General features: G+C 56.1%; 1 protein-coding gene across 4 annotated transcripts in view; it reads right to left on the reverse strand.

The window, feature by feature from the left end:
• Positions 1-13,491, reverse strand: part of MPPED1 (metallophosphoesterase domain containing 1) — an 83,298-nt gene that overhangs the window by 53,911 nt on the left and 15,896 nt on the right. For all 4 annotated transcript variants that reach the window (XM_044940799.2, XM_025282727.3, XM_025282728.3 and 1 more), the window contains exon 3: positions 5,654-5,835. In XM_044940799.2, the coding sequence (XP_044796734.1) occupies positions 5,654-5,835 (182 nt within the window). The remainder of the gene's footprint in view (positions 1-5,653; positions 5,836-13,491) is intronic.

Genomic DNA, 13,491 nt, shown 5'->3' on the forward strand with positions numbered 1-13,491 from the left:
TCCCAGCCTCAATCTGGAGACGCCCCGCTCAGCCTCTGCCCCTGCGAAGACTCTCCCCAAGTCCCATGTTGTGAGAGCCACAGCTCACACTCTCTGGTGTAACGGCCCTGCCCTCCTGGAAGCCCCTCTTATGGCTGCTCCCTGCTGCCCCCCATGGCAACCAGCCCCGCCAGGATGCAGGGACCAGCTCACAGCACACCAACCCCGAGTCCATGCCTCTGTCCAGGGCTTCCCCGGGCTGAGGCCCGGTTGGCGCTGGGGGTGAGGCTCGTCCCTCCCTCCAGGGGTGGACGGTCTAGGTGGGGCAGACAGGAGGCATGAAGACACAGGGGCCTCCCTCCAAGGGCCACCACCAAGGCCTGAACAGGGAGCCCTGGTGTACAAGGGGGCAGGAACCGATGCAGCCCAGCAGGGCAGGAGAGGTCCATGGGGCATGTAGTTTCACGAGAGCTACATTCGAGCCGGGGTGGGTCGGACTCTGCTGGGTGGACGAGAAACAGCCAGAGGACAAGAATGAGCCAAGGTCCAGGGTGGGGAACTGGAGTCAACCGGTGTGGCCAGAACAAAACGGCTCGGCCAGCGCTGAGGCTGGTTGGTTGGCAGGTGTGTTTGTGGGGTCTTGGATCAGGGAGAGGCAAGCTTTTTATGACAACAGCCGCCACTCCTCAAGGGCTTCTCCCTGAGTCCGCGATGTACTAAGCATATGACTGTCACTCCTCCCCAACCCTCTGGGGCAGGTAAATAAATCTTCCCATTTTACAAATGAGGCACAGAGAGGTTGAGTGACTAAGTGAAGGTCACACAGCAAATAAGAGGCTGAAGTAGGGGTGAAGACAGGCCTGCTTGACTGCCAGACGGGAGCGCTTAACCTCCCTGCCGTCACACCTCCCTGCACAGACACGAGTTACCGGGCCAATCAGCCTGCGGGCTCCAGGCTGTCCGTCCATCATCACGCGATTCCTGCAGATGAGCAAGGGGCTTCCAGCACATTCTTCTCCATCTTCAGTCAACTGTGCTCTTCTTTTCATTCTTTACAGCTGGAAAGCCCGTCCTTAGCAATTTTTTAGCTGCTTACTGGGACATTTACAAATCCATCTGGCTGTTCTACTTCATGAATGTATTGGGGATATTAATGGCCCACGGGAAAAGGGATCTGTCAGGGGGCCCTATCACCCCCAACCTAGTGCCCTCTAAAGAACACAGACCCAGACAGAAGCCTGCAAGTGGGCAAAACGCGGACACCCTCACAGCCAGGCCGAGGGCAACCCACCCGACAGCAAATTAGAGACGCGTGAGGGGAGCCACACGTCTCCCCGGTTAGGCACCTAATCTTCTCTTACAAAAGGGTCTTTATTAATTTTTTAAATCTCCTCCTGTCTGTCTGGAGGTGGCTCCTACAATATGATTGTAGGTATTCTCCATGAGATCAATGAGCAGGGAAGAAGCTGGTTATGAATTTCAGATCAGCAGCTTTCTCACTCAGGAGGAGGAAGGGCTGGGCCCGTGGGTCTGAGAGGCGGGCAGGGCCCTGCTGGCTGAGGAAGGGACTCCAGGTGACCTCCTGAGTAGCTGGATGATGCCAGGACTGACCTGGGCCCAGCACCGTCCCCACCCCCATCCTGGGATACGCCACGCATCAGACTCCAGAGAGGCCAACGTTTCTTTAAAAGCAATGGATTTTAGTGTTGTCTTCAGTTAAAGCTACGAAAATAATACATGCTCCCTACAGAAAAATCAGAGGGATAAAAGAAACAGAGAACCACAAAAAAGAAAGTAAAAATCCCCCACAGTCCCAGACATCACTTCTGGAACATTCCAGGGTCTCGGCCCTCACTGGCCTTGCTGCCTCCATTCTGCCTCTGCAGTCCAGGCCTTTTTAAAGGTCACTCCCTTCTGCAAACCCTCCGAAGAGCCCAGCTCACTTAGAATCAACCCCAAACTCCTGCCGCTGGCCCACGGGGCGTAGCTGCAGTGGTGGAAACCCTCCCCCTGCCTGCCCGCGGGGCCTCTGCAGCCGCTTGCCCCTGCCTGGAATGTTCCTCCTGCAGGGCTCACTGTCACCTTCATGCATCACCCAAGGCCACCTCTTCAGGGAGGCCTTCCGTGGCTGCTTCAAGGAGCTCTCCGTCACCATCACCCAGGGCCAGCGCTCCACAGACCTCATCATGAGAATGGTCCTCTTGCTGCTTCCGGTGGGTCCACCCGTCCGCGGCATCCCCATCATCAGACGCAGTGGCCTCTCCTCACTCCTACCATCAGCCACTGCACACTTACCCCACGTTCTCAGAGAGATACATTGACGGAGGAATGAAGAGCCCCTGCAGTCTTTCCTACGCGTCTGTGTGTGTGTGTGTGTGTGTGTGTAAGAACCGCCTGCATAGATGAGGTTCTAGGTCAACATTTCTCGGAAACTCCACATACTTTGACACACAAATCATCTACCGCTTCTCCTTGCAATTCAACATGCAGGCTTGGGTCAAATCCCCCAGCCGCCCATGGGACCAACCCATGACCCCTACCTCTACCCCAAGGGGAGCCCCGATCTGGCCAACGCCACCTCCTGGGCATTGGCCATCTGCACAGCCTTTTACAGATTATAACACTTGAGCATTTCCTCCAGCCCAATAGAGCCTTAAAACAACTCACCTCCGAAGAGGCAGACAGGGTAAGGGAAGCCTGACCTCCTCCCCATTTAAAATGAGGTCAGAGAGGCTCAGAGAGGTCACCTGACTGCTGCGGTCACCTGGGAGGAAGCTGACCCTGGACATCTGGCCCCAAAGGGCACATCTTTATTTCAAAACAGAGAAATTTCACCATAAAAACAAGAGAGGTGATACAGAGGAGATGATGAGAGCTTGGCTCCAGAGTCCAACTGCCTAGGTTTGAATCCCAGCTCTGCTACTTGCTGGCTGAGTGACCTCAGGCAAGTTACTTCACTCCTCTGAGCCTCAGTTTCTCCTCTGTTAAATGGGGATGATAATAGCTCCTGCCTCATCCCCTGACCAAGCGAATCAAATGATTTAAAAATATACATAAAGGGCACCCAGCACACGTGAAGAGTTGATAAACACGAGCTCTTTATAAAACCACACCTCCTGAGTCCATCTCTCCACCATGATCACCAACCACATCCCTGGGCACGTGAACCACAAGCCCTCAGAGGTGAGTCCCTTTGCTCAGCGGGCACGCTCCCAAGAAGCCGGCTGCAGTTGGATGCTCTAAACCATTCCTACTGATGCTCACATGCAAATCGCCCCCTCCCTCCCCTCCCCCCCCCAACCCCCCCGCCCCTTCCCCCCCCACCCATTCAGTCACTCCTCAGCCTCAAGCTCCACCCAGTCCACTTGAGTGACAAGCACTGACATCTGCAAACTCTTCAAGGCTGCCAAGGGGAGAAGCCCCTTTTGTAAAAGGAAGACCCCTCTGCAAGTTCACCCTTCCCACCTGCCACGATCGGGCAAATAAATCAATCCAACACCAAGTGCAAATTACCAAGAAAGCTCCCCCCGGCAAATTCCCACGGCACCTAGTTCTGACTTCTACTAAGAGGCAGATAGAGAGATTTTCCTAAAATGGCCATCTCACCAGGCGGGCCTCCCAAGCCCCTGGCTTCCACTCGGCTTCAGAGTCTCTGGGAGGCCTCATGCCTCTTTTCAGGCTCACTGCCCTCACGTTCCCCCAGACCCCCTCCCTCCAGCCTGGACACATAATGCCACCTCTCACGTGTCCCACGAAGGCTCTGGCCTCAGTTACCCCTTTCCCCGCACAAAATCCCCGATTTTCAGGCCAAACCCAACCCAGCGACAGCTTGTCCCCGAAACCTCCCATCCAGGGGGAGGCCACCCTCAGCACCTGCACTGAGAACTCACAGCCCCCGGCCACCAGCCCTGGCCACCAGCCCCCCGCCCCGGCCACCCACCCCCCATGGTACATGCAGCTGTTGGCTTCATTACTCACTCAGCGTGGAGAGGCACACGTCTGGGCCGGGGGTACATCAGAAACAGTCCCCACCTTTGGGAACCTCAGGGCGGGGGGCGGGCCAACATCGCCTTTGGTCAGATAAGGATCCAGACAGCGCCCATGCCAAACAGCTGCTCCTCACATCCAACTGGGCAGCAGCGATAAGGAGCCTACCAAGCGGGCCTGGCAGAGCACGTACCCAGCCACCAGCGACTCCTGCTCTCTGCCGGGGACATGGACTCTCGGTTCAGCCTTACGTCTCTTTGAGACCCTAGAGCAGGGGGCTAAGAAAGCAGCCTCGGGACTGCCCCGGTGGGCCAGTGGTTAAGAATCTGCCTTGCCATGCAGGGGACACAGGTTAGATTTCTGGTTGGGGAAACCAGGATCCCACATGCCATGGGACAACTAAGCCCAAACACCACAACTAACTGAAGAGGGATGAGGCCTCCCAGGAACTAAGACCTGATGCAGCCAAAATCCAATAAATAAATATTCAAGAGAAAGCCATCTCCGTGAGGGCCCCCTTCCTAGGACCTGGCAAAGGGAGACGCACTGGGGCAGACTCACCTCCTGGAGGAGCGCCCCCCCACCCCATCCCAGCCTTCACAGGTTTCAGCCCAAACAGGGGCCTCAATTAGAATTTCCCATTCAAAAGATCAATATTGAAAGCTCCAAGCCTGCCAAGAGGAGGGAAAGGCCTTGCTTGTAAATATTTGTCTCGACTGGCAAAGCCGGGCCTCTCTCGCTGCAGCTACCCGCCTCGCTCCTGGCCCTCTGCTCGCGGAGCTCCCAGCCAACTGCACAGCGGGATGCCCCTGGGGAGACGCGGGGGACCGTCTGGCGGCCATGAGGGGCTGCGAGGGGAGGTGGGCCGGCCCCGGCTCCACGCCTCCGAGATAGCAGGCCTGCCCACCGGGGCCGTCCAGCAGTCCCCACTGGGGCTGTGGCAGGGAGAGTTGCCATGAGGTTTCTCTGGATTCCAAGCAAGCAGCTTTTCCCAGGAGGGCACCCCATATTTATGTCTTTCTTATTTTGCAAGAAAGCAAAACCAGAGACAAAACCCTGGGGGTTGTGCTTGCAATCCCGGCCCACCATCTCCCACGGTGTGGGACGGCGCCGGCTCAGCTGCTGTACCAACAGCTGCCCACAGAGGAGCCCACACTGGGGCCCCTGGGCTCCTGCTGGGGCCACGGGGCCAGGAGGGGCCTCTCACTTGGGCAGCGGTCAAGGGTGGTGGGTGTCCGAGCCGGTCCAACCAGCTGAGCGCCTGCCTTGGCATCACTGTTCCCAGACAGTCATTCATTTGTTCACCCACTCAGCCACTGACTCGCCCATTCATTCATTCATTCAGTTATTTATTGGGTACTTACCTGGACCAGGTACTGGGGGCTGGACACGTAACCGGACAAAAACAAACCTGGATTTGCCTTTGGAAGGGAGTCTCCCGGGCCGAAAAATATCCCACAAACAAATAGAAAGTCACAGCAGAGACACGTGCTGGGGCAGGAGACCTCCCAGGTGTGATGAGATAGTCAGAGGGGTGAGGCCTGGTCCTGGAGGTCACGGGCTTCCCAGGGGAGGTGGACAGGTGACAGAGGCTGGGGAGGGGCCAGGCAGAGCAGGGAGGAGGGGCGGCGGCAGGGGTCTGCCCCGAGTCTGGCCGCTCCCAGGCGCCACCCCTTCTGGCACCTACCCAGCCACTCGTTGAATTTCTTCACCTCGCTCGGGAGCCCCAGCTCCGTGAAGTCCCCCGCGTGGATCAGCACGTCGCCGTAGGGCATCTGGATGGGGTCCGTCCTCGAGTGGGTGTCAGACACGCAGACAAAGCGGGTGTAGCCGGGCGGCTTGGGGGCGTCATGAGGCACCGGGTCCACCCTGGGGAGAGAGGGGACCGTGGGGTCCAGGGGTCAAAGCGTCAGGAGCCTACAGCGCACGTCCCATCCAGATCAGATCATATGTGGTCCAGATCACATCCACCCACATCGAACCCTGACCCTCCACTCACCAATCAGGCAGAAGATTTCCCCCTGAGCCTCAGTTTCCCCTCTGTAACACAGAAACCCCTGGGTGTTGTGCGAGGGTTAAAGGAGGTGATGAATGGGAAGAGCTGACAGGTACAGTCCAGCACGTGGCCTACGTGCACCTGTGTGATGACCACAATTGACCTGCTGTTTGACAAGCAGTGCCTCTCAACCATTTTTTTTTTCATCATCAGCCTCTAAGGGACCTGATGCTTTTTCTACTCACTCCTCTCTTGTGAAATTTTAACACCACAGATACTCTGTATACTGTTCATTTACGATGTGTGTATCTGCGCTTTATAATAAGAGTAAGATTTTTTTCACCCCCGAAAGTCCAGGTTTCACCCCCTTGGGGGGTTGCTGCCCGCCCCCTGGAGGATGCATGGACTGAGGTCCTCATCCAGTTGGAAGAACTGACTCTGCAGGGCCGTGCAGAGAGAGCATCCAGGGAGAGCCACGTGTGCAGGGCAGGATTTCATGGGATAAACGAAAGGCAGACAGCAATTTTCCAAACCTATGAGCTGGTCTGATCATGTTGAGAATGAGGGCTTTCCAGGGTCCTGCAGGAAAACAGCTCTGGATTTAGAAGACCCAGATCTGCTGATCATCACTAACATATAACTTCAAGAAAATGCCTGGCCTTGGTTTGCTCACCTGTATAATGGAGCTCCGTCCCTCACTAGGCAACGACACTCAGAAAATGTAAAAGCTGTAGCTGTGTAACTGTAAGCTCTCGGTCCCCGGGAGGCCCTGGAAGCCCTCTTGTCTTGCACAGGATACTGAGCAGGTGGCCCGGGCGTCCCAGGGAATAAATGAGGACCGTGGGAAACAACCCCAGCTCCCTGCTCCCAGTTTGCGCACTCCCCAAGAACCCCGGCTCTTGCCTCCTCAGCTGATTGTTTCTGCCAGGCTCAAAATGCTGAAAAACAGCGCAATGACATTTCAACGAGCTGCTCTCTCCAAACGAGTATGCCGCTCGAGGAGCTGTGTTTAAATCTAATTATGCGGCAAACCAAAAGCGGTACCATATCAGTTACATAAATACTTGTAAAGACATCTTTCTAATTATCCTTTTTTTTTTTTCAGACAATATACTTCGAAGAAATTTAATTAACACCTTACGAGAGACGTGGGTTCAGCATGCTAATGTGCAGAGAGCACGAGGAAGCTCCATCCGCCCGGCAGCAGCCGCAGCCCTGTGCCAGCATCTCCCCGTCACCCGGCCTCCGGGGGAGAGACTCCCAGGGCCCTTTGCTGGGGGTGGTTAAGTCAAGTGAGGACCCCCAGCGGGTCAGAGTTAGGTCCGATCGGGGAAAAGGAAGAATTTCTGAGTCTGATGATGTGCAACAGGAGGGTTCTCAGAGTCCTTTCTCTTCCATTCTTTCATTCCTTCCGTCCCTCATTCATTCAACAAAACACACCCTGAACGCCTACTGGGTACCAGTTATGAGCTCAGAGCTGGAGAACTGAATGAACTGGGCCAGGTCCCAGACTGATGGTGGAGAGGAGACTTGGCCAGGTAGTAACAATAAAGCCACAAGGTCGCATGGGGCAGCAGAGGGCCTGGGGGCCAGAGAAGGCCCTAGTCTGGCCTGGGGCCCCCTGAACTTGCCAGGAGGAGGTGATGCCTCAACCAGTCGAGAAGCGCAAATCTCCCTCCCAGGAATTCCTGCCACTCCTCTGTCCTCTGGGTCGCTCCCCGCCTCCACCCACCATATGACAGACAAGTCTTACAGGTAAGAGGCCTGGGAATCCACCCGTCTGCCCCTAACACAGCTGATATTGGAGCAAGGCAGCCAGTCACTACTGGGCTATTGGCCTGGCCCAGTAATTAACATGAGTGAGTCAATCAAACTCATCCATTCATTCACTGGCCTCACATACACCGAGGTTGTAAAGATGCCACAAGGCGGCTGAGACCAAGTCCAAGAGACAAAGAAGGGGGACGCAGGGAGTGAGACGCCATCCCCAGAGCCGCCCCGGACCCCAGCGACCCCTTGTCCTGTGCGTCCCTCCGTGCAGGAGTCCTGAGCCAGCTGACGCTCCTGCCGCCCGCCAGCCAGGAGCACACAAATTCCACGGGCACTAGTCAGGCTGGGCCTGCTCCTGGAGCCCAGGCTCTTTAATTAACTCCGCGCTTGTTTCTCTTCGCCCTGAGGCCTCTGAGCTCCGTGAGGAGGCAAACCTAATAATCCCCAGAGGAAAAAACAAAAACAGACTTTTATTTCCCTGCACTGTCCTCCAGCTATTCGGATTGTAACAAATGCTCAACCTTGAAATAATAACAACAGTAATGATATTGATGATTCCCACAGGTGGAGAGCTCATTGTGTGCAAAGCACTGTACACGTATCCGCTCTCTTCACCCTCACAGGGACCGTCTGAGCAGGGCACTCTGCATACGCCCATTTCATAGATGAGGAAACGGAGGATCAAAAAAGGCTGGCTAGGGACTTCCCTGGCGGTCCAGTGGTTAAGACCACACCTTCCAATGCAGGGGGTGTGGGTTTGATCCCTGGTTGGGGAGTTAAGATCCCATAGGCCTTGTGGCCAAGAAAGGAAAACATAAAACAAGCAATATTCTAACAAATTCAATAAAGCCTTTAAAAATGGCCCACATTAAAAAAAGAATTTTTTTTAAAAAAAGAAAAGGTGGACTTGCCCAGGATCTCAGCTACGGAAGCTGGTGGAGCTGGGATTTGAAGCCAGTTTTTGGTTCCAGAACTCACACCAAGCTGGACTGTTTCCAGGCCTTACTTCATTGCATCCAGTCAATCTATAGACAAATGCTTCTTGAGTCCAGCATACTAAATACCAAACACCTGCTGGACACCCATGGAGACCTTGTGCAGCTCCTAGAAACCCCACCTGTGTTTCGAAGGGAGGAAAAGAATGAGGGTACTGAGGAGCGCACGCAAAGGGTGGGAGGGCTTGGCAACACCAGCTGAGCCCGAGATCCCACTGTGCCTGAAGCTGGGCCCAAACCTGGACGTGAGCCAGGACACTCTCCTTTACCCATACGACAGTTTGCAATCTGGCTAACCCTTGAGTTGTAGCAGCTCGGTGTAGCAAGTAACTGAGGGCTGGAAAGGTTAGTCCCACACCCAGGACCGGGGCTCCTAAGTTATAGAGTAGACTTTGAACCTGGGTCTTCAGAACAGGAATTGGAGCATTTAACCTCATAAAACAGAGGAAAATGGTTATTTCCCAGCCACGTTCTTTGGGGGACCAGAGAGAAAGGATGGAAATAAATGTTCCAGGTCTGGGAGGGGGTAAACTCGACTCCCGCAAAGCGTCTACCTGCCGAGATGGCCCCGAGCAAGTCTGTGGCTCTTTCCCTCTTTCTCTGAGACCTGAAACCTGTCACCGAGTCCCCCCAGCCTCCCCCGGGACCTTCCCACAGGAACCCTGGCGGCAGGGAAGATGCAGAATAGAGAACCCAGCCTCCAGCGCCCAGATCCAGGGTAGCGTCTGGGCTCAGCGGCCTCCTCACTGTGCCCAGGACCCTCCCAGCCTCCCATCCGGCTCTGTGCAGTGGGGACCACCCACTCTCTTGGAGATGCTGTGAGAACTGGAAACCTGATGCATGCCCCTTGCAGCCTGTGTCCTATGTCCTGGCCCCCCTCTCGGTCTCTCCCCTGAGCCACTGACACCCTGGAAGTGCAACTGCTGATGCCAAAAACTCACATAGGCATGGGAGGAAGAGGCCATCCGCCACCCCATTATCTCGATTTCTGGGGAAACAGGGTACCCTGAAGGTCAGGGGACTGGATGGCACAGGACTTGTCTTCAGTGAAGTTCCAAAACCGTGTCCAGTCATGTGACTGGGCACCAGCCACGGCTTTTAGAATGAGAGATACCTCTAGTCTCCTCCTCTCCTACCAGTGGGGAAACGGAGGCCCAGGGGAAGGCAAGGACTGGTTGGTGCTGAGCTGCTCAACTGCCTAAGGCTCCTTCCCACCAAGCACTGGCTCTAAGCCAAGCCTGCACCCGGAGTCCCCATGCCTCCCTTCCTCCCCACATCCTGGCTTTGATTTTGCTGGTCCTCCAAGCCCAGGGGTTATGCCGTCGCCACCAGGAAGCCCTCCTTGATCCCCCACTCTTCCTGGAGCGTGTGCCTTGCCTGATCCTCGCTCCCTTTTCTTTCCCTCCTCCTGTCCGCTGTGCTAGGCTTGGGAGATAGCCCGTGTTGGTGGAGGGAAGGAACGCTTAGAAAGCTCTCCCACGAGTGCATGTATCAGCACAGGCTGAAGCAGTGCCATGAATGGGAGGCTCTGCGTGCCTAGATCTTGGGGGGGGGGGGGGGGGAGGGCAGCCAGAGAGATATTTGGTGAGGGATCAGGGAAGGCACTCCGAGGAGATGAGATCCGAAGGATGAGTCCATGTTAGCAGGATATAGACTAGGGGAGGCAGCCTGTGCAAAGCCTGGAGGCAGGAGGGAGAAAGCAAGGTCCCAGAAAACAGAACTGCATCCGGAGCCCTTGGGGAGAGGTTCAGGGTGGCACTTGAGAACAGACAGAGCCCAGGTGAGGGCCGCCTGCCTGCCGTCCCACCCCAAACCCCACCTCTCCTGGGCTCAAGGCTGACCCTCACTGTCTCCTAGAGACCTCGCAGCACCTGGACAGGCTAGGGGCCACTGGGCCCCTTCTGAAGCCTCCATCTCACCTAGTGAGGGCATCAGCTCTCCAGCCTTACCCAGTGAGGAGGCCAGGAACCAGGGGACACTCCTGGCCTGGCACAGAGTGATGCCCCCCACCCTGCCACATTCATCAAGGACCCCCGCACAGCCTGACGTGCTTGGAGGGTCTTTAAATGATTCCACTAGGATGAGATGGCTGGATGGCACCACTGACTCGATGGGCACGAGTCTGGGTGAACCCCGGGAGTTGGGGATGGACAGGGAGGCCTGGCATGCTGCAGGCCATGGGGTTGCAAAGAGTCGGACACGACTGGATAACTGAACTGAACTGAACTGAGTCTCCACCAATAGGACTCCTTTTAAAGACAAAGAGGGACTTCCCTGGTGGTCCAGTGGCCAAGACTCAATGCTCCCACCCAGGGAGCCTGGGTTCAGTCAGGGAACTAGACCCCACGTGCCCCAGTGAAGACCCAGCACAGTCAAACAAATAAATAAATATTATAAATAAACAAAGGCCAAAGAGGAGTTGCCACGCCTGGCTCCAGTCTCCTCTAAGGTGGACCCCCATGGTAATCTGTCCCTCCTGCACGGTTCTTGCCTTCTCACTCACTGAGCACCAGGCCAGTGGTCCACCTGCCCCGCTCAGGACACAGGGGCTGGTACCTAGAGGGGATCTCCCCAGGGGCAGCACTGCTCAGTCCCCAGGGTGAGGGGGGTCTTTGGTCTCAGGGCTCCAAACCCAGAGCCCCAGATCCAGACATTCATTCTTCAGGCAAAGGCAGCCTGGTTACCACCAGGGTCTCTGGGGGCAACCGCATAAATCACAGGGCTCCATCGGAGGCCACGTTTGGGCTATCATTGTTGTTATTAAATATAAATTGTGGATTTATTAAATAAGGCCCCTCGCTCCCTCACCCCGAGACAAAGCCCAGGGCGGCGATAAATCACATGTTGGGAAGTGGCATCTCCCTCGGTGGAGACTCGCCATGGAAACCCACACGCTTCCTCTGCGCGCAGGGTGTGAGTCGGAAGAAGGGGGGTGGGAGACAGTGGCCACCCACCTAGTCCTGCAGGGGCCCGGCTTCACCTGGCTATGTGCAAAGCTGCATTTCCAAGCCAGGGTGACCCAAGCAGACAATCAGAGAGCACTGGACCAGGAGTCCAGAGCCGGGGCTCGCTGTATGCTCTCCTCGGGGGCCCGGCCAAAATCCCTAACCACCCCCCAAGCCCTATTGCCTGAGCCTCAGGAGGGGACCGCACAGAGCAAGCCAGGAGGGATGGAGCGGGGCAGGCCAGTGTGAACCTGCTCTGCCCACAACAGCTAAGTGACTGCAAAAAACCATTAAGCTTTTTCTCCAGGGCACTTAGTGCTACAGAACCCTACGCTACTGCACTTTATGACTTTCATGGCACAGCCCGCGGGATCATCAGCTCAGTGCAGGCGAGGCCCCATCTGTGGTCACTGCTGAGTCCCGAGCACCTAGCCCAGCAGGCATGGATGCCTGCCGCCAGGCCCCTCCCTACGTGGATCCACATACTTGATCCTCAGCAATACAAGGAGCAGCATTATGTAGGCGGGGAAACAGAGGCACCAAGAGACACATCACAATCAAGCGGCAAAGCCAGGACTCAAATCCAGGTGGTCTACCCTGGAGCCCATGGCGGTGGTTTAGTCACTAAGTCATGTCCTACCCTTGCAACCCCGTGGACTGTAGCCCACCAGGCTCCTCTGTCCACAGGATGCTCCAGGCCAGAATACTGCATGCATGGCCATTTCCTTCTCCAGGGGATCTTTCCAACACAGGGATGGAACCTGGGTCTCCTGTATTGCAGGCAGACTCTTCACCAAATGAGCCACCAAGGATGCCCCTGGAGCCCACATTCCTAACTAACCAGCGTGTTTGGCAACTTGCTCACAGACACCCCGGGTGGGTAAGTGAATGAAGAAATGAACCAATAAGCCAGAGTTGTTAGATGGGGGGACTGACCCCTCTCACCTGGCCACTCACCGCCCTTCCTCTGACACAGCCTGACCCACAGGGGCCCGCGAGCCTCCTGCCTGGGTTGGAAGTTCCTGGACATTCCCACCACCTTTGGCTCAGACCCTGCGGCAACTTCCCAACTTGCTGCCCCTGCTCCTGCTTCTCTGGGTCTCAACCTACAAGGCACTTTCTCCAGAGGGTCCTCCCTCAGCTCCTGGGCTCCCCCAACTCTCCTGACTTCTGTAGCCCTAGCTCTGTTCTGCAACTGGGGCTACCCAGGGGTCCCCTACATGACAGCTCTGCCTGTCTCTACTTGGCTTTATCTGCGCCCAGGCACCCCCTGAATGGGCGTGCACACAGGCACACGCACACACACACACCCCCACCTGCTCCGCCTGAGGCCTGGGGCTCTCAACCATTCCCAGCAGCATCTGGGGACCTCAGGCGCTGTACTTGCAGCCCAGGAGGACCAATTCCATCAACAGAAGAGAACACCCGGCCCTGGGAAGGCCTCCCCTTGCAGCAGCCATGCCAGGCCTCAAGGTCCCAGAGAGACCAAGGAACAGCGTGCTTGAGACTCAAGGCCTCCCGTCCTGCCCAAATCTGCCAGTCTGGTTCCAAACTAGACATTGCAGGGAGTTTCCCAAAGAGAAATCTTGTTCTTATCCTTCAATTTCTCAGTCGTGTTCAACTCTTTGCGACCCCACGGACTGCAGCACACCAGGCTTCCCTGTCCTTCATCTCCCAGAGTTTGCTCAAACTCATCATGTCTGCTGAGCCGATGATGCCATCCAACCATCTCATCTTATTGACAATGCCAGCCCTGCAGCCCCCACGGAAATGAGCATTTACCAGAGCAGACACTGCGGGGAAGAGGGAGGTCCTAGTG

The sequence above is a fragment of the Bubalus bubalis genome, chromosome 4 (assembly GCF_019923935.1).
Source record: "Bubalus bubalis isolate 160015118507 breed Murrah chromosome 4, NDDB_SH_1, whole genome shotgun sequence".
NCBI classification, from domain to species: Eukaryota; Metazoa; Chordata; class Mammalia; order Artiodactyla; family Bovidae; genus Bubalus; species Bubalus bubalis.